Source organism: Oncorhynchus tshawytscha, linkage group LG20, assembly GCF_018296145.1.
Source record: "Oncorhynchus tshawytscha isolate Ot180627B linkage group LG20, Otsh_v2.0, whole genome shotgun sequence".
In the NCBI taxonomy this organism is placed as follows: Eukaryota; Metazoa; Chordata; class Actinopteri; order Salmoniformes; family Salmonidae; genus Oncorhynchus; species Oncorhynchus tshawytscha.
Window position 1 is genome coordinate 22091516 of NC_056448.1, and position 25278 is coordinate 22116793.

Here is a 25278-nt window from a genome sequence, read left to right on the forward strand (position 1 = left end):
TGGGCTTATTTTGTGTGGAATACCATCTTGACCATATCACAGCCTCAGTTGGCCTTAGTCAGACTCTTCATATCCAACATTGCTTTGCAGTGAAGTGATGCTTTCTTCAACATTCACTCAGCTTGACATTCCAGAAACACGTTAAGTACCTGGATTCAAATCAAATCAAATTTTATTTGTCACATACACATGGTTAGCAGATGTTAATGCGAGTGTAGCGAAATGCTTGTGCTTCTAGTTCCGACAATGCAGTAATAACCAACAAGTAATCTAACTAACAATTCCAAAACTACTGTCTTATACACAGTGTAAGGGGATAAAGAATATGTACATAAGGATATATGAATGAGTGATGGTACAGAGCAGCATAGGCAAGATACAGTAGATGGTATCGAGTACAGTATATACATATGAGATGAGTATGTAAACAAAGTGGCATAGTTAAAGTGGCTAGTGATACATGTATTACATAAGGATGCAGTCGATGATATAGAGTACAGTATATACGTATGCATATGAGATGAATAATGTAGGGTAAGTAACATTATATAAGGTAGCATTGTTTAAAGTGGCTAGTGATATATTTACATCATTTCCCATCAATTCCCATTATTAAAGTGGCTGGAGTTGAGTCAGTGTCAGTGTCAGTGTGTTGGCAGCAGCCACTCAATGTTAGTGGTGGCTGTTTAACAGTCTGATGGCCTTGAGATAGAAGCTGTTTTTCAGTCTCTCGGTCCCAGCTTTGATGCACCTGTACTGACCTCGCCTTCTGGATGATAGCGGGGTGAACAGGCAGTGGCTCGGGTGGTTGATGTCCTTGATGATCTTTATGGCCTTCCTGTAACATCGGGTGGTGTAGGTGTCCTGGAGGGCAGGTAGTTTGCCCCCGGTGATGCGTTGTGCAGACCTCACTACCCTCTGGAGAGCCTTACGGTTGAGGGCGGAGCAGTTGCCGTACCAGGCGGTGATACAGCCCGCCAGGATGCTCTCGATTGTGCATCTGTAGAAGTTTGTGAGTGCTTTTGGTGACAAGCCGAATTTCTTCAGCCTCCTGAGGTTGAAGAGGCGCTGCTGCGCCTTCTTCACGATGCTGTCTGTGTGAGTGGACCAATTCAGTTTGTCTGTGATGTGTATGCCGAGGAACTTAAAACTTGCTACCCTCTCCACTACTGTTCCATCGATGTGGATAGGGGGTGTTCCCTCTGCTGTTTCCTGAAGTCCACAATCATCTCCTTAGTTTTGTTGACGTTGAGTGTGAGGTTATTTTCCTGACACCACACTCCGAGGGCCCTCACCTCCTCCCTGTAGGCCGTCTCGTCGTTGTTGGTAATCAAGCCTACCACTGTTGTGTCGTCCGCAAACTTGATGATTGAGTTGGAGGCGTGCGTGGCCACGCAGTCGTGGGTGAACAGGGAGTACAGGAGAGGGCTCAGAACGCACCCTTGTGGGGCCCCAGTGTTGAGGATCAGCGGGGAGGAGATGTTGTTGCCTACCCTCACCACCTGGGGGCGGCCCGTCAGGAAGTCCAGTACCCAGTTGCACAGGGCGGGGTCGAGACCCAGGGTCTCGAGCTTGATGACGAGCTTGGAGGGTACTATGGTGTTGAATGCCGAGCTGTAGTCGATGAACAGCATTCTCACATAGGTATTCCTCTTGTCCAGATGGGTTAGGGCAGTGTGCAGTGTGGTTGAGATTGCATCGTCTGTGGACCTATTTGGGCGGTAAGCAAATTGGAGTGGGTCTAGGGTGTCAGGTAGGGTGGAGGTGATATGGTCCTTGACTAGTCTCTCAAAGCACTTCATGATGACGGAAGTGAGTGCTACGGGCGGTAGTCGTTTAGCTCAGTTACCTTAGCTTTCTTGGGAACAGGAACAATGGTGGCCCTCTTGAAGCATGTGGGAACAGCAGACTGGTATAGGGATTGATTGAATATGTCTGTAAACACACCGGCCAGCTGGTCTGCGCATGCTCTGAGGGCGCGGCTGGGGATGCCGTCTGGGCCTGCAGCCTTGCGAGGGTTAACACGTTTAAATGTCTTACTCACCTCGGCTGCAGTGAAGGAGAGACCGCATGTTTTCGTTGCAGGCCATGTCAGTGGCACTGTATTGTCCTCAAAGCGGGCAAAAAAGTTATTTAGTCTGCCTGGGAGCAAGACATCCTGGTCCGTGACTGGGCTGGATTTCTTCCTGTAGTCCGTGATTGACTGTAGACCCTGCCACATGCAGGGCCTTATATGCGTCGCGGAAGTTAGAGTAACAATGATCCAAGGTCTTTCCACCCCTGGTTGCGCAATCGATATGCTGGTAAAATTTAGGGAGTCTTGTTTTCAGATTAGCCTTGTTAAAATCCCCAGCTACAATGAATGCAGCCTCCGGATAAATGGTTTCCAGTTTGCAGAGAGTTAAATTCAAGCTCTTGTCCTAAGGCACTAATGGACATGCACAGACCTGATGATAATGGACATGCACAGACCTGATGATAATGGACATGCACAGACCTGATGATAATGGACATGCACAGACCTGATGATAATGGACATGCACAGACCTGATGATAATGGACATGCACAGACCTGATGATAATGGACATGCACAGACCTGATGATAATGGACATGCACAGACCTGATGATAATGGACATGCACAGACCTGATGATAATGGATATGCACAGACCTGATGATAATGGACATGCACAGACCTGATGATAATGGACATGCACAGACCTGATGATAATGGACATGCACAGACCTGATGCTCCAGGAGTACCACAGTAATAACACATGTTGCTTCCTATTACAAAGGTTGGCTATGTTCATAATACAATGGCTTCATGTCTACGTCCCAAGAGTGGTGTGTACTGCCACAAGTCTTGTGTCCATATGCAACATTAATACCATGTAAATATTACATCTGTGTAACTACTATGTAAATCCAAAAAGGATGAATATTCATATGTATGGTTGATTTTGGGAGCACAGGGTACTTTACATAGATGAAAATAAACATTACAAATGATAAATGGTAGAACAAATGTCATGAAATAATAAAGAAACACTATTAGGCTACACATCCCCATCTATTGTTCTGCAGTCCAATGTGATGGAGAGCTCGTTCTCCCTCTACATTGACTTTCCTGGGGCCACTTCATTACTTCATTACCTCCCAAAGGGTCTTGAAGTGTTACCCAGGCAGGGCACTAGAGCAGCCACTAAGGTTAGTGATTCCACAGGTATCCCCTGTTCCCGTGTCTGTCTCTCTCCACTAGAGGGGCTGGGTGGAGCTGGACAAGAGAACTCAGCCAAGAGGAGAGAGAGAGGGGGATAGAGAAATCCAGAGAGAGAGAGGGAGAGGGAGATACAGAGACAAACACAGAGAAAGAGAGGGAGAGAAAGAGGGAAAGAGGGGGGGCTGCAATATCCTCTTGCCAAGACTCCCCCTCATTCCCAGCAGAGTGGATGGGAGCAGAGCTGAGCGCCAGCAGAGAGGAGGAGAGCTGGCCCCTGGACAGGATCCACTCAGACACACAGCATGTTCACAGCCCAGACCTAGGCCAGTCAACAGATAGACCTCCCCAAACAGCACAGGTCCCACTGGGTCTCCCTGCTGCACTCACATTCACCTTGCACTGTAACACACCTATTAATGCTCTGCAGCAACAATACAGTCAAGGAATGACGGGGGCCTGTCTACCACTGTTTTCCAGGTGAATGTGTTCTGGCTGCTCATTGTGGTTAAGGTGTAAAATGAACAGCTGAGTGATTCAGCTGGTAGAGCAACAGTCGATGATATGCAGTCACATTCAAGATAACACATAGATTGCCACCCTTTGCAGAATGCAAAAAGGAAAAGAATAAAGTACCGTTGTTTGAATATTAAAAAGCATCACTGATTACACACTTATAAAACCTCAGAGTGTGTTGGTTTTCACTATCCAGTGGTCTTAATTATATACTTTATGGTAATTACTGTATTTATTAATACATTACTGCAGTATATTTGAGGGAATAGCCTGATACGGTAGAATAGTTGCTGGTGATATTATTGCAATGGAATAGTCGTTTTTATTATGTGATAAACCATTGATATTGATTTGTGGGGAGAAATCAATGGAGTTCTTATGGGCCATTCTGGCTGAGGAGTTATGTCCACTAGGCAGGTGGAGTCTAGAAAAAGCAGTGATGAAGAGAGACATCAGTAGAATAATAACAAAACACAGGCTACAGTTTCATGTCATAATTAGGACATTCAATTGTAACATTATTTTTTTTTAAACGTATGAAATGTGAACGACAGTCGATCTATTCATTTAAATTACACATTAAAAGGAAGACAGATCACTCAGAAGTCTGTTCTATTCCAGGGTTTCCCAAACTCAACCCCGTGTGTCCCCCCCCCCACACACACACATTCTCGATGTGTTCCTCTGCTGTCAGATTAGGCATGTTTTGGAGAGACGTAAAAAGGGTTCTCTAGATTGGCAATCTCTCCTCTCTAGGACAGAGCATGGAAAGAGAAAATAGAACAACAAAGTACAGCAAGTACTGTAAACATGGGCCCAACCACACATACTTCAATCCTGCCACTGGCAGACCAGCAGCTCCTTCCTCAGTCTGTCTGTCCCGCCTCTCCTCCCCCTTCTCTCTCTCCTCCCCTCTTTTCCTCTCACTTTTTACCCAATCCCAATTTGCACTCTCTGCTTCTCTCTCTCACACACACACACACACACACACACACACACACACACACACACACACACACACACACACACACACACACACAAAAAGCCCTCATTCTTTCAGTTGGTGGCTTTTCTTTCAAAACCGAAAGCTTGCGGAGGGGAAATGTACACTCCTCCCTCTGTGCAGCTGGGAACCGTCTTCCCTCTACCTCGTCATCACACACTTCTCTCTCTCTCTCTCACACACACACACACACACACACACACACACACACACACACACACTCTGAGTCATGGGGTCACAGACCATGCCTGTGCAGCCTGCGAGAGGAGGGGGAGAAAATCAGAAACACTCAGTCCTTCCTCGTAAATTTACGTACAAATAAACATCACTGAGGCTGTTTTTCCTCCACTTGTCCTGCTCTTTTCACTCCCTGCTTTTCTCTTCTCTCTCCCCCCTCCTCCCTCGCTCTTACCCATCTGTCTCTCCCTCCTTCCCTTCCATCCCTCCTCTCTCTCCTCCCTCTCCACCCCTCCCCCACTCACTCTGTCTTTTTTTTGCTGTCATGGAATCTTAATTTTCCACATGTGACTCACTGTTTCACCACCAAGGCCAAACTGTAAAAGGTCTGAAGCTGTAGGCAGCAGACTCACTGTTTCACCAGCCAAGGCCAAACTGTAAAAAGTCTGAAGCTGTACGCAGCAGACTCACTGTTTCTGAAGCTGTACCAGCCACTGTTTCACCAGCCAAAAACTGTAAAAAGTCTGAAGCTGTAGGCAGCAGACTCACTGTTTCACCAGCCAAGGCCAAACTGTAAGCTGTAGGCAGCAGACTCTGTTTCACCAGCCAAGGCCAAACTGTAAAAGGCTGAAGCTGTAGACAGACTCACTGTTTCACCAGCCAAGGCCAAACTGTAAAAAGTCTGAAGCTGTAGGCAGCAGACTCACTGTTTCACCAGCCAAGGCCAAACTGTAAAAGGTCTGAAGCTGTAGGCAGCAGACTCACTGTTTCACCAGCCAAGGCCAAACTGTAAAAAGTCTGAAGCTGTAGGCAGCAGACTCACTGTTTCACCAGCCAAGGCCAAACTGTAAAAGGTCTGAAGCTGTAGGCAGCAGACTCACTGTTTCACCAGCCAAGGCCAAACTGTAAAAAGTCTGAAGCTGTAGGCAGCAGACTCACTGTTTCACCAGCCAAGGCCAAACTGTAAAAAGTCTGAAGCTGTAGGCAGCAGACTCACTGTTTCACCAGCCAAGGCCAAACTGTAAAAAGTCTGAAGCTGTAGGCAGCAGACTCACTCCTCTCGGCAGCGTGCATTCCTTCAGGGGGCTCTCAATTATCTCGACAGGTTCTGTTTGTTGAGGACAATTATCCGTAGTTTCCTTTTCTACATGAATTCTCACTCAAAGTCCCATTGTGACATGTGTCAGGGAGCGACCTAGTTCACAATTCAGGCACAAACACAGGGTATTATTCATACCTGCTCTGTTCTGTAGCTCCCCTCACAGTCACTGCCGTTTGAGTCAACCTCCAGGAACAAACATGGCCATGTTGTTAAATGTTGCGAGGGTTCCCTGTTCAGAGTACCCTGTCGCTTAATGCCATAACATCACAGAAAACCAAAGAACAAAGGAGGAGGGGAAAGAAAGCCTGAAAGAACGCAAGCCTGAAAAGAGGAGAGAATGGAGGGCTGAAAGGGGTGATCGGCAGGCAGAGACGCCCACACGGATGGGATGCCAAGTAAAACTCATTGACACAGAAAAGCCAATACTTCATCAAGTAAGGCCTGTACTAAAATCAGATGAAAGGGTCTAGTCTCTCGCTGGGATCCCCTCGGCTCCAGAGGAGTAACAAAATGGAGTAATACATCTACCGGTGACTCAAGGGGTCTGCAGGTCCCGAGGGGGTTGAGGAGTTACACAGACTAAAATGATACTACAGAATACTACAGGGTTTCTAAAGGTCTAGGCGGGGTTTTAGACTGTAACAATTGAAGAAGCTCTGTTGAAACGCAATGACACCGAATGTCAGTCATTGATGTGTATAATGCCAAATGAAATGATTTATCATGAATAGATACAGAACTAAAATCCCTGAGCCTTTTCTCTCGCTCTCAAATGTGGTTTCAGTTTCATATCTCTGCATAAACTAGCAAAGCACAAAGTTAACCATTTAAGTACATGTCATCGATATTCAAACACAGTTCTAGAAACAGGGCTGTAGATTTAATTATGAGAGTTTTCCACTGATGGACATTTGCCAAACAGTGGTCATTGTCCATAAGATATTGTATATCCTGAACATGTTTCTTTCCAGCCCATACAGCAGCAGTGGTTCCCCCCTCGTTCAGCCCCTTCCTGGGGTTGACCCATTAATTCTACTGGACTGTTGCCTTGTTGAACTTGCCTCTTTCATCCAACCTCCACACCTCTTCACATCTCTACCTTCACGAACGCTTTCCTAGCAGCACAACAACACTTCTCTGAAAACACTCTCCCACACACACCTTATCAGGCCCCAGTCAGAAACATGAACAGGATATCCTGCCAAAGCACAGACACACCATTCCCCGTTAAACTTTCAATGTGGTTCCAGACAAGATCTGTTAACAGTGTTTAGACTGAATATAATTTGTTTAGGGGCATCAAATCCCACCGTGGCTATGTGTGCACTGCAGGCAGGTAAAGTCCAGCCCACTATGACTAGGAGGGGGGAAAGCAACACTGTCTGGCATTTCACCTCGGTAATGCCTAGGTCACATCTCCCAGCAGCTGTCTATAACATTCAACTGGCTCACAACTTGTAGATGGAAAGACAAAATAACACATTGAGGGGAAGAAAAATACAAAACTGGCAAAAGGGAAGAGCCAAGTGTTTTTATTCCTCCCTCCATTCGTTCGTTCTCTCTTTACTTCGATCATTGATTTGCTCAAGGAGCTATATTCAGCACATTATGTATGGCAGTGAGATCACTGAAACAATGGCTGTGTCTCAGACAGCAGGAGAGGCAGAGGAAGGAGGGGGGAGAAAAGAACAGAATGGTAATGGACTCATTAGATAATGACACTACTTTCTGTCCACAGACACATGAGCAATGCCTGTACATCCCAACGTTGCAACAACGTTGAGAGCCCTCCATACTGTGTATGATCTTCATCTGAAACAACGTTGAGAATCCTCCATACTGTGTATGATCTTCATCTGAAACAATGTTGAGAATCCTCCATACTGTGTATGATCTTCATCTGAAACAATGTTGAGAATCCTCCATACTGTGTATGATCTTCATCTGAAACAATGTTGAGAATCCTCCATACTGTGTATGATCTTCATCTGAAACAACATTGAGAATCCTCCATACTGTGTATGATCTTCATCTGAAACAACATTGAGAATCCTCCATACTGTGTATGATCTTCCTCTGAAACAACATTGAGAATCCTCCATACTGTGTATGATCTTCATCTGAAACAATGTTGAGAATCCTCCATACTGTGTATGATCTTCATTTGAAACAACATTGAGAATCCTCCATACTGTGTATGATCTTCATTTGAAACAACGTTGAGAATCCTCCATACTGTGTATGATCTTCATCTGAAACAACATTGAGAATCCTCCATACTGTGTATGATCTTCATTTGAAACAACATTGAGAATCCTCCATACTGTGTATGATCTTCCTCTGAAACAACATTGAGAATCCTCCATACTGTGTATGATCTTCATCTGAAACAATGTTGAGAATCCTCCATACTGTGTATGATCTTCATCTGAAACAATGTTGAGAATCCTCCATACTGTGTATGATCTTCATTTGAAACAACGTTGAGAATCCTCCATACTGTGTATGATCTTCATCTGAAACAACGTTGAGAATCCTCCATACTGTGTATGATCTTCATCTGAAACAACATTGAGAATCCTCCATACTGTGTATGATCTTCATCTGAAACAGCGTTGAGAATCCTCCATACTGTGTATGATCTTCCTCTGAAACAACTTTAACATTTAATCAGAGACACTAGCTGGGTACATTAAAGTGAATATTTTTTCATCAATGAGAAATAACACAAACCTTATGTTGTATTTATTGTCCTTTATAAATACAGATCAAAAATCTCTTTTTCAAGGGAGACCAGGACGGCAGCAACAAAATAAAACTACTAGTAGAATCTTAGCCAGCACTGAAAATTATAGCCATATAAAGATATATATATAGCCACGATAATCATTTGCACTAATCTAATGCCATTCCGGCAAGTGGAGCAGGTGGTGGGCAGTGGGCAGCAGTGGACAGCAGTGGGCAGGACCTTGGTACAGTACAGACTGAACACAGAAGATTATGTGATCACAGTGAGATAGGACAGGTGGAGACAGAGGTCATCTTTCCTCCAGCACTCAAGTACACACACAAATTTGGCATCGTTTATTTCAAAGAACAATTAACTGGGAACCTTATGACCTCTGGCAGCACAGAAACTCCTGCCAATTGCGGACACACACGCACACACACACAAACACACACAAGCAAACACACACAAGCAAACACACACACAAACACACAGCCCCTGGGGTTTCACAAAGCATTGCAGACGGCTCTCTCCTGAGGTCCATAGCCCCTAGCTCCAGCGCTCTGCTCTGACAGAGGACACGTGTCTGTCTGCTATCTGGCACGGCTTTCCATGCTGTTGTTGTGAATGAGAAGCCGCCAGCCATCTCTCTCTTTATTTCGTTATCATTGATTATTTCTCTTCGAATTGTCAGTCTAATCCACTTGTTGTGTTAAGATCTTTGTTACGCCATCCCATCCTACTGATAACAATCCTTTTCTTTATCAACACCTTTCATCACCTACTTTCCATTTGCTGCTTTCTTCATTTGCTCTCATTACTGCTGGGCAAATCAAAATACACCGGAGAAGCCTGGAAGAAGTGTTATCGTCAGATAATGAAAAGTGTCGTCTCTACTACAGTGTTTTTACAATTGGGATGAATTTGAGCATACGCATTTGGTTAAAGTTACAGTAGCCTAACTGTACTAATTCAATAACGTGTTGATTGTTCTTTCCACATTCATGACACCTGAGTGAACAAGCTGATGTGGCCCCTGATCCTGACGTGATGAGATGAGATGAATCCTTAAGTTCCTCTCCCCCTCTCCGTTCACTTTGGCCACATGCTGTTCAGGTGGAGGAACAGGAGCACCACTGGTTGGTGCTCAACATCAACCATCAGGTCATAGTGCCCTTCAGCATGCTGCCAGAGCCTCCAACACAGTGGAGCCCACCATGTTGTCATACAGTGTACCTTCCAAAGGCCCTCATTCTTATCAGACTTCACCTTGAAAACTGATCTACACACCGCAGTCCCATTGTCAACCATTATGAGGTAAACAACAAATCTGACTCTAGACCAGTGAAGGGGATCAGATATTACAATGTGAGTCCAAGGTATGGCAAAGCAGAGCCCACAGACAGGGCAAACTGGGTTATGGGAGTCATGGAAACACAAACATCAACAGTCCCACAATGAACACAAACAGTCCTAATCATCAAATAACCACACAGTCAAATGTAATAATTACAGTAGCAGCACAGTAGGTTAAGATAGTCAGTGTGTTACAAGGTCCTGACCACATGTTCGTGGACACCGAGTGACTCATCTCACAGTACGGCGCATCACCGCCTCTCAGGCTGCTCATGCATGACACAACCCACACGGTAGGGCACAGCACATACTGATAAATCACTTCTCCTCCACACGCAAAGGCCCAGAACTACATCTGACTGTCCCTTCACCAAAATCCATTTCTAGATCAGATTACCCCGTCCCCATGCTACCAAAAAAGAAAAACGTAATATGAGATTCTCATAAAGCAGTATTATTGAGATAGTGAAAATATAGGGCAATTCCACCAGGTCTTAGGACCCTGGGGAGGCTAATCACAGCTGTATGTATTGGGCATGATGTTTAAAGACTCCACTGGTTCGACATTGAGCCAATGACAATGGCATACAGAGCCGAGAGAGAGAGCCTGAGACACTGACACCTGAACACACTATCTAAATAATTACCTTAATTACCTTAATAATCAGCAACTTTAATATCCCTATAAAAACATTCAAATGCAGAGTAAAATTCTGTGCCAGTAACTGAATAAATATGAATTGACCTCATTCACCATTATGTACTCCTTGAAGCGAAAACTGTGTAAATGTTGCAGTGGTGTAACAGCATATTACATCTGGCTCACATGGCAGCTCTCTGCACACCACACAGTGACCATGGGCTAGGTCAGAGGTCAATCCTTCTAGTGGCGGATTCCATCATCCGGATTAAACCGGGAAATTATATTACTGGAGCTCTTTTGTCAATTACATGTTTTCTAGAAACCAGATATTCCATACTGAAAATACAAGCTATGAATAATGCCATTATCATGAAATACAGTACATCATCAACCTGATTACCACTTCAAAATCTAAATGTGGACATACAGTATGCAATGGTATCAATGTAATTAATATTGCATAATATTATTACATAATATTGCACTGTAAAAAAAAACAGGCAGATTATGAAATGTCCATTATTTCATGAAATCATCATTAGATAGACCATATCTCCTCATCTGTATCTACACCACATCTCCTCATCTTTATCTACACCAAATCAAATCAAATTTATTTATATAGCCCTTCATACATCAGCTGATATCTCAAAGGGCTGTACAGAAACCCAACCTAAAACCCCAAACAGCAAGCAATGCAGGTGTAGAAGCACGGTGGCTAGGAAAAACTCCCTAGAAAGGCCAAAACCTAGGAAGAAACCTAGAGAGGAACCAGGCTATGTGGGGTGGCCAGTCCTCTTCTGGCTGTGCCGGGTGGAGATTATAACAGAACATACACCATATCTCCTCATCTTTATCTACACCATATCTCCTCATCTTTATCTATACCATATCTCCTCATCTTTATCTACACCATATCTCCTCATCTTTATCTAAAACATATCTCCTCATCTTTATCTACACCATATCTCAATCTAAACCATATCTCCTCATCTTTATCTAAACCATATCTCCTCATCTTTATCTACACCATATCTCCTCATCTTTATCTATACCATATCTCCTTATCTTTCTCTATACCATATCTCCTCATCTTTATCTATACCATATCTCCTCACCTTTATCAAGACAAATATCTCCTCATCTTTATCTATACCATATCTCCTCATCTTTATCTACACCATATCTCCTTATCTTTAGCTAAACCATATCTCCTCATCTTTATCTACACCATATCTCCTCATCTTTGTCTACACCATATCTCCTCATCATTATCTACACCATATCTCCTTATCTTTAGCTAAACCATATATCCTCATCTTTATCTACACCATATCTCCATCTAAACCATATCTCCTCATTTTTATCTACACCATATCTCCTCATATTTATCTAAACCATATCTCCTCATCTTTAGCTACACCATATCTCCATCTAAACCATATCTCCTCATCTTTATCTATACCATATCTCCTCATCTTTATCTACACCATATCTCATCATCTTTATCTATACCATATCTCCTCATCTTTATCTACACCATATCTCCACATCTTTATCTACACCATATCTCCTCATCTTTATCTAAACCATAGCTCGATCTAAACCATATCTCCTCATATTTATCTACACCATATCTCCTCATCTTTATCTATACCATATCTCCTCATCTTTCTCAATACCATATCTCCTCATCTTTATCTATACCATATCTCCTCACCTTTATCAAGACAAATATCTCCTCATCTTTGTCTACACCATATCTCCTCATCTTTATCTACACCATATCTCCTTATCTTTAGCTAAACCATATATCCTCATCTTTATCTACACCATATCTCCATCTAAACCATATCTCCTCATCTTTATCTAAACCATAGCTCGATCTAAACCATATCTCCTCATATTTATCTACACCATATCTCCTCATCTTTATCTATACCATATCTCCTCATCTTTCTCAATACCATATCTCCTCATCTTTATCTATACCATATCTCCTCACCTTTATCAAGACAAATATCTCCTCATCTTTGTCTACACCATATCTCCTCATCTTTATCTATACCATATCTCCTTATCTTTAGCTAAACCATATATCCTCATCTTTATCTACACCATATCTCCATCTAAACCATATCTCCTCATTTTTATCTACACCATATCTCCTCATATTTATCTAAACAATATATCCTCATCTTTAGCTACACCATATCTCCATCTAAACATATCTCCTCATCTTTATCTACACCATATCTCCTCATCTTTATCTACACCATATCTCATCATCTTTATCTATACCATATCTCCTCATCTTTATCTACACCATATCTCCACATCTTTATCTACACCATATCTCCTCATCTTTATCTAAACCATATCTCGATCTAAACCATATCTCCTCATTTTTATCTACACCATATCTCCTCATATTTATCTAAACAATATATCCTCATCTTTAGCTACACCATATCTCCATCTAAACATATCCCCTCATCTTTATCTACACCATATCTCCTCATCTTTATCTACACCATATCTCATCATCTTTATCTATACCATATCTCCTCATCTTTATCTACACCATATCTCATCATCTTTATCTATACCATATCTCCTCATCTTTATCTACACCATATCTCCACATATTTATCTACACCATATCTCCTCATCTTTATCTACACCATATCTCATCATCTTTATCTATACCATATCTCCTCATCTTTATCTACACCATATCTCCACATATTTATCTACACCATATCTCCTCATCATTATCTACACCATATCTCCTTATCTTTAGCTAAACCATATATCCTCATCTTTATCTACACCATATCTCCATCTAAACCATATCTCCTCATCTTTATCTATACCATATCTCCTCATCTTTATCTACACCATATCTCCTCATCTTTATCTACACCATATCTCATCATCTTTATCTATACCATATCTCCTCATCTTTATCTACACCATATCTCCTCATCTTTATCTATACCATATCTCCTCATCTTTCTCTATACCATATCTCCTCATCTTTATCTATACCATATCTCCTCACCTTTATCAAGACAAATATCTCCTCATCTTTGTCTACACCATATCTCCTCATCTTTATCTACACCATATCTCCTTATCTTTAGCTAAACCATATATCCTCATCTTTATCTACACCATATCTCCATCTAAACCATATCTCCTCATTTTTATCTACACCATATCTCCTCATATTTATCTAAACAATATATCCTCATCTTTAGCTACACCATATCTCCATCTAAACATATCACCTCATCTTTATCTACACCATATCTCCTCATCTTTATCTACACCATATCTCATCATCTTTATCTATACCATATCTCCTCATCTTTATCTACACCATATCTCCACATCTTTATCTACACCATATCTCCTCATCTTTATCTAAACCATAGCTCGATCTAAACCATATCTCCTCATATTTATCTACACCATATCTCCTCATCTTTATCTACACCATATCTCCTCATCTTTATCTATACCATATCTCCTCATCTTTCTCTATACCATATCTCCTCATCTTTATCTATACCATATCTCCTTATCTTTAGCTAAACCATATATCCTCATCTTTATCTACACCATATCTCCATCTAAACCATATCTCCTCATTTTTATCTACACCATATCTCCTCATATTTATCTAAACAATATATCCTCATCTTTAGCTACACCATATCTCCATCTAAACATATCTCCTCATCTTTATCTACACCATATCTCCTCATCTTTATCTACACCATATCTCATCATCTTTATCTATACCATATCTCCTCATCTTTATCTACACCATATCTCCACATCTTTATCTACACCATATCTCCTCATCTTTATCTAAACCATATCTCGATCTAAACCATATCTCCTCATTTTTATCTACACCATATCTCCTCATATTTATCTAAACAATATATCCTCATCTTTAGCTACACCATATCTCCATCTAAACATATCCCCTCATCTTTATCTACACCATATCTCCTCATATTTATCTACACCATATCTCATCATCTTTATCTATACCATATCTCCTCATCTTTATCTACACCATATCTCATCATCTTTATCTATACCATATCTCCTCATCTTTATCTACACCATATCTCCACATATTTATCTACACCATATCTCCTCATCTTTATCTACACCATATCTCATCATCATTATCTACACCATATCTCCTTATCTTTAGCTAAACCATATATCCTCATCTTTATCTACACCATATCTCCATCTAAACCATATCTCCTCATTTTTATCTACACCATATCTCCTCATATTTATCTAAACAATATATCCTCATCTTTAGCTACACCATATCTCCATCTAAACATATCTCCTCATCTTTATCTACACCATATCTCCTCATCTTTATCTACACCATATCTCATCATCTTTATCTATACCATATCTCATCATCTTTATCTACACCATATCTCCACATCTTTATCTACACCATATCTCCTCATCTTTATCTAAACCATAGCTCGATCTAAACCATATCTCCTCATATTTATCTACACCATATCTCCTCATCTTTATCTATACCATATCTCCTCATCTTTATCTATACCATATCTCCTCATCTTTATCTATACCATATCTCCTCATCTTTGTCTACACCATATCTCCTCATCATTATCTACACCATATCTCCTTATCTTTAGCTAAACCATATATCCTCATCTTTATCTACACCATATCTCCATCTAAACCATATCTCCTCATTTTTATCTACACCATATCTCCTCATATTTATCTAAACCATATCTTAGCTCATCTTTATCTAAACACCATCTTTATCTATCTACCATATCTCCTCATCTTTATCTATACCATCTCCTCATCTTTATCTACACCATATCTCATCATCTTTATCTATACCATATCTCCTCATCTTTATCTACACCATATCTCCACATCTTTATCTACACCATATCTCCTCATCTTTATCTAAACCATAGCTCGATCTAAACCATATCTCCTCATATTTATCTACACCATATCTCCTCATCTTTATCTACACCATATCTCCTCGTCTTTCTCTACACCATATCTCCTCATCTTTATCTACACCATATCTCAATCTAAACCATATCTCTGAATCTTTATCTAAAACATATCTCCTCATCTTTATCTATACCATATCTCCTCATCTTTATCTATATCATATCTCCTCATCTTTATCTACACCATATCTCCTCATCTTTATCTACACCATATCTCCTCATCTTTATCTAAACCATATATCATCATATTTATCTAAACCATTTCTCCTCATCTTTGTCTATACCATATCTCCTCATCTTTATCTAAAACATATCTCCTCATCTTTATCTACACCATATCTCAATCTAAACCATATCTCCTCATCTTTATCTAAACCATATCTCCTCATCTTTATCTACACCATATCTCCTCATCTTTATCTATACCATATCTCCTCATCTTTCTCTATACCATATCTCCTCATCTTTATCTATACCATATCTCCTCACCTTAATCAAGACCATATCTCCTCATCTTTGTCTACACCATATCTCCCCATCTTTATGTACACCATATCTCCTTATCTTTAGCTAAACCATATATCCTCATCTTTATCTACACCATATCTCCATCTAAACCATATCTCCTCATTTTTATCTACACCATATCTCCTCATATTTATCTAAACCATATCTCCTCATCTTTAGCTACACCATATCTCCATCTAAACCATATCTCCTCATCTTTATCTACACAATATCTCCTCATTTCTATCTACACCATATCTCAGCATCTTTATCTATACCATATCTCCTCATCTTTATCTACACCATATCTCCACAACTTTATCTACACCATATCTCCTCATCTTTATCTAAACCATAGCTCGATCTAAACCATATCTCCTCATATTTATCTACACCATATCTCCTCATCTTTATCTACACCATATCTCCTCGTCTTTATCTACACCATATCTCCTCATCTTTATCTACACCATATCTCCTCGTCTTTATCTACACCATATCTCCTCATCTTTATCTATACCATATCTCCTCATCTTTATCTATATCATATCTCCTCATCTTTATCTACACCATATCTCCTCATCTTTATCTAAACCATATATCATCATATTTATCTAAACCATTTCTCCTCATCTTTATCTATACCATATCTCCTCATCTTTATCTACACCATATCTCCATCTAAACCATATCTCCTTATCTTTAGCTAAACCATATATCCTCATCTTTATCTACACCATATCTCCTCATCTTTATCAACACCATATCTCGATCTACACCATATCTCCTCATCTTTATCTAAACCATATATCATCATCTTTATCTAAACCATATCTCCTCATCTTTATCTACACCATATATCCTCATCTTTATCTACACCATATCTCCTCATCTTTATCTACACCATATGTCCTCATCTTTATCGATACCATATCTCCTCATCTTTATCTACACCATATCTCCTCATCTTTATCTATACCATATCTCCTCATCTTTATCTATACCATATCTCCTCATCTTTATCTATACCATAATTCCTCACCTTTATCTACACCATATCTCCTCATCTTTATCTAAACCATATGTCCTCATCTTTACCTACACCATATCTCCTCATCTTTATCTACACCATATCTCCTCATCTTTATCTACACCATATCTCCTCATCTTTATCTACACCATATCTCCTCATCTTTATCTAAACCCTAGCTCGATCTAAACCATATCTCCTCATCTTTATCTACACCATATATCCTCATCTTTATCTACACCATATCTCCTCATCTTTATCTACACCATATGTCCTCATCTTTATCGATACCATATCTCCTCATCTTTATCTACACCATATCTCCTCATCTTTATCTACACCATATCTCCTCATCTTTATCTATACCATATCTCCTCATCTTTATCTAAACCATATCTCCTCATTTTTATCTACACCATATCTCCTCATCTTTAGCTACACCATATCTCCATCTAAACCATATCTCCCCATCTTTATGTACACCATATAGCCTCATCTCTATCTACACCATATCTCCTCATCTTTATCTAAACCATATGTCCTCATCTTTATCTACACCATATCTCCTCATCTTTATCTACACCATATCTCCTCATCTTTATCTAAACCATTATGTACTCCCTCATCTTTATCTACACCATATCTCAATCTAAACCATATCTCCTCATCTTTATCTAAACCATATCTCCTCATCTTTATCTACACCATATCTCCATCTAAACCATATCTCCTCATCTTTATCTAAACCATATCTCCTCATCTTTATCTAAACCATATCTCCTCATATTTATCTAAACCATATATCCTCATCTTTACCTAAACCATATATCCTCATCTTTATCTAAACCATATATCCTTATCTTTATCTACACCATATCTCCATCTAAACCATATCTCCTCATCTTTATCTAAACCATATGTCCTCATCTTTATCTACACCATATCTCCTCATCTTTATCTACACCATATCTCCTCATCTTCATCTGTACCATATCTCCCCATCTTTATGTACACCATATCTCGTCATCTTTATCTACACCATATCTCCTCGTCTTTATCTATACCATATCTCCTCATCTTTATCTAAACTATATATCCTCATCTTTATCTACACCATATCTCAATCTAAACCATATCTCCTCATCTTTATCTACACCATATCTCCTCATCTTTATCTAAACTATATATCCTCATCTTTATCTCCTCATCTTTATCTAAACCATATCTCCTCATCTTTATCTAAACCATATATCCTCATCTTTATCTAAACCATATATCCTCATCTTCATCTAAACCATATAACCTTATCTTTATCTAAACCATATCTCCTCATCTTTATCTATACCATATCTCATCTTTATCTAAACCATATCTCCTCATCTTTAACAAAACCGTATCAAAACGTGGGGGATAAATAGTTTTTCCCCCTCAAAAGCATTATATCTGGTCTCCCTCCCAGAGATAGGGACACCTGGCTGGGTGTCCCCAGCCAGCCCATTACAATGTTTTTGTCCTGCGCTCTATTCAAGACCCTCGACCTTTGGCTCCCTGTGTCTCCCGGGCCAGCTGCACAGAGGTCTCTGTGTGGAGACATGCCAGGGAATAATGGAGGAAGAATTGCAGGGGGAGAAGTGAGGGAGAGGAGATTAGAGGAGGGGAGAGGGGATGGTGGGGCAACCAAGGTCTGGAAACCCTTGAGTTCAGAGCTGATTCAGAGGAATGGAGGGATGAAGGGGGTAAGTATGTTTGGTTTGTGAGTGACCGAGTGAGGTGGACTGGATCTCTTGGTAACGGAGGCCACAGTATAGCAGTCCAACGCTCTGCACTGACCGTTCGTCACACACGTAAAACCTCCGCTTTATTTTCTCCCACGCTTCATCTGATAAGCAGGAAGCCCTGCCTTCCCTCCCTGCTCCCTGCCATAAAACACACACACAGGTACAGAGAGAGGACACAGGCACATCCCCTGCTAAGAGCAACCACTGAGCTGGTGGACTGCCTCTGCAGCAGTAGAGAGACATTAGCAGCGGTGAAATCCTACAGAGGTTATGCAATCAGCAGTAGCACCACACTGTTTTCTCCTGCATACACTATTTTGGCCAATGACGAGAATCGATGAGTGTGGCCCAGTGGCGATTAACGACAAGCCTGGAGATTAGTGGACTAACCTCATGCTGTCCTCCTCCTCCTTTCAGCATTCATCTCATTTCATTAAATGCATCAGAGACATAGATGCTGTTGCTTTATGTAATCTCCGGATCAGGCGTTGGCCCAGCCTCAGAGAGAGAGAGAGAGAGAGAGAGGAGAGAGAGAGAGAGAGAGAGAGAGAGACTGTGTGGGGACAGAGAGAGAGAGAGAGAGAGAGACAGAGAGAGAGAGAGAGAGAGAGAGAGAGAGAGAGAGAGAGAGAGAGAGAGAGAGAGAGAAATGAGAGAGACTGTGTGGGGACAGAGAGAGAGAGAGAGAGAGAGAGAGAGAGAGAGAGAGAGAGAGAGAGAGAGAGAGAGAGAGAGGGAGAGAGACTGTGTGGGGACAGAGAGAGAGAGAGAGAGAGAGAGAGAGAGAGAGTAGAGAGAGAGAGGAGAGAGAGAGGGAGAGAGAGACAGAGAGAGTGAGAGAGAGAGAGAGAGAGAGAGAGAGAAGGGAGAGAGAGACTGTGTGGGGACAGAGAGAGAGAGAGAGAGAGAGAGAGAGAGAGAGAGAGAGAGAGAGAGAGGAGAGAGAGAGAGAGGGAGAGAGACTGTGTGGGGACAGAGAGAGAGAGAGAGAGAGAGAGAGAGAGAGGGAGAGAGACTGTGTGGGGACAGAGAGAGAGAGAGAGAGAGGGAGAGAGACTGTGTGGGGACAGAGAGAGAGCGAGAGAGGGAGAGACAGGAGAGAGAGACTGTGGAGAGAGAGAGAGAGAGAGAGAGAGAGACTGTGTGGAGAGAGAGAGAGAGAGAGAGAGAGAGAGAGAGAGAGAGAGAGAGAGAGAGAGAGAGAGAGAGAGACAGGAGAGAGACTGTGTGGAGAGAGAGAGAGAGAGAGAGAGAGAGGAGAGAGAGAGAGAGAGAGAGAGAGAGTCACTGCAGCCCTAAAGAAACAGCGATATGATGCCCCCCTCGGATACCAAAAGGGACACTACGATTGTTCTTCCAGTCCCCCATCAAACAATTTAACGGATTCCACATTATAACTGCAAATTAATTAGCAAAGAATGAATCTACCCCTTAATTAGCGATTCATTTCTCACTTCTAAAGTGCTGTATTGTCTACTATTATTAATAAGGCTTACTCAAGGCAAATATTGTAATAGAGGGTAGACGTGTGACATGTTGTGAAGAATATTATCATAATGTGATGCAGAGTGAATGTTTCTCTCTGTGGCTTTTGATGATTTTATAAACAATCCTCCTGAAACAACATATCCTTTGTTTAATTGGGCATGTCAAGAGGATCACAAGAAATTCTTATTAACAATCCAGATGCTCATAAATATCAATAGCTGTAACTTTGCACATATTAATGCATTTCACTACTTTTCCAAGATGGACACACTTTCGGAATTTTTCTTTCACTGAAGCGTTGTCTGTCAATATCTCCGGGATAATGTGTATCTCAAAATAAACTCACTTCCTAGTGTTGAAATAGCCAACAACAACAATGGATACAGTAGAGGTTACAAATCTGTGATTTCATGATGTACAGTCTGTTTACACCACAGCAGGGAAGACACACACCCAAACAAGTTAAACAAACTCCTAAACAAGATCCAGCGACGTTGATCCATACAAAGGCATCACCGTTCATTCATGTCACCTTTCCTGTCTTCTCATCACATCTCTAACTCTCCACTACACCACCCTCTATCTTCCCCTTCCTCCTCTCCTCTCCTCCTCTCTATCTTCCCCTTCCTCCTCTCCTCACCTCCCCTCTCTCTTCCCCTTCCTCCTCTCCTCACCTCCCCTCTATCTTCCCCTTCCTCCTCTCCTCCTCCTCTCCTCACCTCTCCTCTCTCTTCCCCATCCTCCTCTCCTCACCTCCCCTCTATCTTCCCCTTCCTCCTCTCCCTCACCTCCCCTCTATCTTCCCCTTTCTCCTCTCCTCACCTCCCCTCTATCTTCCCCTTCCTCCTCTCCTCTCCTCCTCTACTCACCTCCCCTCTATCTTCCTCCTCTCCTCCTCTCCTCACCTCTCCTCTCTCTCATCCTCTCCTCTCTCTGCTATACTACCCAAACCTTTCCATAAACCAATGCTTCTCTCCTTCCTCTCGTTCCCTCTCTTTTCACTCTCTTCTCCTGGCTTAGTCAATAAGCTAGGGTTCCCCGCTGCACATGTGCAGCCAGATAATGCAAATGCTTCTATAAATAGAGGCGATAGTGCTGACAGTGGCACTCTTTAGGGTGAGATATCTTTGGGTAATGCACACACACAGACACGCAAGGATCCGAACAACGGCAAGACAAATCCACTTAGGTAGTCTGTAACTGTGTGCTTCATCACATAGACTCTCCTGAGCCAGTACAATGCTACACGACACGACACAGTACATCACACCAGACAACACAATGCTACACAACAAACAATACTAAACATAAAATCTCAGATTCTGTCACAATTTCTAACACGTATAGACCCAGAAGATGAGCAGCTCTCAGCAGCGGGGGGGGCGGGGGGGGGGGCTCACCTTCCAGCTCGTGGTGGATGACGTCAGAGAGGTTGGGCTCGTCGCCCCACCAGAAGATCCACAGCTCCTTGGCGTCAGGCTTGACTTTGCGGCGCCACACACACAGGAGGTTGGCCTGCACGCAGCGCATGAAGCTGCGCAGCACCGGGTCGTCCTGGGCTGGTGCCGAGATCACTGGCCCGTACTCGCCCCCGCCACGGAAGCTGTAGCACCTCCACTTGATGCCCGTCAGCTCTGCCTGGAGCAGAAGAGAAAGAGTGTGTTATTATTACTTCTGTATACTGTAATTAGTATCAATAAAGTTCATTGAATTACAATACAGAAAGAGAGACAGAGTGTTATTATATTTGTATACTGTAACCTGGAGCTCTATGGCATTCCTGCTAACAGGGCTGATTTCTGCCTTGTAACCGGGAATAAATCCACTGCTACTAGGCAGTGCTGTAACTGTTCTACTCATATCAATCATATTATCTTCACCATAGCCGTTGTAAAATGAATATACTCTATAGTATGACACCCGAATAGGCATGTGTGAGAAAGAGAGAAAAAGAGAGAGGGAGGGAGAGATTAAGAGAGAGCAACAGAGAAAAAGAAAGGAAGACAAGGAGCGAGAGAAGAAGGGGGAGAAATTGTGTCAGGGTCAATCACTGGAGCACAGTCAGTGTCTGACATCTTCTCAATTTCATTTGATGGAATGTAACACGTTTATGTTGCCTATCAGAGGGCTGGGGGAGTGAGGCAGTCAACCTTGTCAAATAGGACGTTTGTTCAATCTATCGATGAGCAGTAAAAAGGACAACCCCACTGCACCGCGGAGAGGGATCTTTTAAACAGACGCGAAGACACACCAAGGACACAGAGGATAGATTTTCTCAGACAGGAAAACAAGTCTGGCCAGGATGGAATATTGCCGTCATGTGTACAGAGTCTGTCGTTTCACTTCTGTGGGTTTTATTTATATACAATAAACAACGGACCGTTGATCCGCATTAGGAAATGATGGTTGAAAACCGTTAAGTCTCTCTCCACAAGAGACATTGATTTAGCTTTTGAATGCAACTCAATATCACAGAGTCTTCAAATTAGGCTCCAGTGTGGGTGTCTATGAAGAACAAGGCTAAGAATGAACATCTTACAAAGGCTGTGTTCAATACCACTGAGGCTGATTTGGCAGGATAAGGGAGACCTCTCGGAGAGTCACGCTACCAGGGCTAGGCTCCTCTCCTGTGTTCAGCCAGCTGTGAGGGCCTAGCTTGGCACGCCGTCCTGGCTGGCACCATGCCACCCCTCGCCAACTTTCAGAAAATAATACTGTCTGTCCCATTGGAGCTTGATGGAAGAACAGGCTACAAGGAAACACGCAGCAAAATAGGGCACCTTGCAGGAAAAATAGATCTCAATGTGCTTAGGTGGTTGGAAAGATGGGGTGGAGGGTCCCAGCTTTAAAGAAGGGCATGAGTGTGTGTTTGTGTGTGAGGGGGGGTGGAGGGGTCAGAATCTCACTCCTGCCAACATGTGACCACCATGAGCCTAGGGGAAGGGACGTTCCCTCCTGCAGCTGCTACACTGTGTGTGTGTGTGTGTGTGTGTGTGTGTGTGTGTGTGTGTGTGTGTGTGTGTGTGTGTGTGTGTGTGTGTGTGTGTGTGTGTGTTGTCTTTCTGTAGTCTGTACAGTATAGCATACAAGTGTTTTTGGTGGAACAGCCCCTGTGAAAAATATGCCTCGTAATTACAAGGCCACTCTTCCATAATGACAGACTGTGTGTAATCTGAGATATAAACATTGGCAAGTCGATAATCTGGCCTAAAAATAGGCCCGGATGTGCTTCTTTCAAAGCAAAGGAGCAGACATCCACCATCCGCTGGAGTCACTCTGTGTGAATGTGAAAACCTTAGACACAGAATCTGACAGGGGTCACTTCTAAACCTGAAACAGGTTCACTGGGAGGTCATGTAAGGTGTCTGTATGGCTAAGACTGCACTGTACCCCCCCTAGCATCACTAAGGTAGCTGGACTCTGTAGCTACATTCAAATTACCGTATCAATTACACTCATGACCCTATTGAAACTCCTGCTATAGGCTAATACATTAGCACAGTAGTGGACAGTGGGGTAAATTGAGCCACCCTGGTCTGTAGGGAACCATACGCAAAATGAACTGTATCATTTGACCAAATATTTAGGAAAAGGTTATCATTTCTTGGAGTCTGTGAAGGAAGAAACCGGAAACAATGGAAAGCAAGTTACGTCCAAAAAAGTATTTTCACCAAGTCAAATGCATTTATTGTGTTAGAGGTTTCATGATGCTTGTTTCTGAACCAAAGTAGATAGTTTAAGATTGTTTTATACATCAGTTGAAGTCTATATAAGCTTCAATATGAGGTCCTAAGCCTAGCATGAAAGTGAATCCTTATAGGTGTGTGGGCTAATATAAAGTACCAGTCAAAAGTTTGGACACACCTACTCACTCAAGGGTTTTTCTTTATTTTTCCGATTTTTAACATTGTAGAATAATAGTGAAGCCATCAAAACTCTGAAATAACACATATGGAATAATGTAGAAACCAAAAAAGTGTAAAAACAAATCAAAATATATTTTATATTTGAGATTCTTCAAAGTAGCCACCTCTTGCCTTGATGACAACCAGCTTCATGGGGAATGCTTTTCCAACAATCTTGAAGGAGTTCCCACACAAATGCTGAGCACTTGTTGGTTGCTTTTCCTTCACTTTGCAGTCCAACTCATCCCAAACCATCTCAATTGGGTTGAGGTCGAGTGATTGTGGAGGCCAGGTCATCTGACACAGCACCATCACTCTCCTTCTTGGTCAAATAGCCCTTACACAGCATGGAGGTGTGTTGGGTCATTGTCCTGTTGAAAAACAAATGATAGTCCCACTAAGCGCAAACCTGGTGGGATGGTGTATCGCTGCAGAATGCTGTGGTAGCCATGCTGGGTAACTGTGCCTTGAATTCTAAATAAATCACAGACAGTGTGGGAACCAAACATGCGGAGATCATCCATTCACCTACCCTGCGTCTCACAGAGATACGGCCCAAAATCTCAAATTTGGACTCATCAGACCAAAGGACAGATTTCCACCGGTCTAATGTCCAGTTCTCGTGTTTTCTGGCACAAGCAATTCTGTTCTTCGTATTTGTGTCCTTTAGTAGTGGTTTCTTTGCAGCAATTCGACCATGAAGGCCTGATTCATGCATGAAAGCCTGAGTCTCCTCTGAACGGTTGATGTTGAGATGTGTCTGTTACTT

General features: G+C 42.0%; 1 protein-coding gene across 5 annotated transcripts in view; it reads right to left on the bottom strand.

Moving 5' to 3' along the window:
- LOC112241878 (mediator of RNA polymerase II transcription subunit 13-like) overlaps window positions 1-25278 on the bottom strand; it is a 127449-nt gene that overhangs the window by 78528 nt on the left and 23643 nt on the right. For all 5 annotated transcript variants that reach the window (XM_042302345.1, XM_042302346.1, XM_042302344.1 and 2 more), the window contains exon 2: window positions 22005-22242. In XM_042302345.1, coding sequence (XP_042158279.1) covers window positions 22005-22242 — 238 coding nt within the window. The remainder of the gene's footprint in view (window positions 1-22004; window positions 22243-25278) is intronic.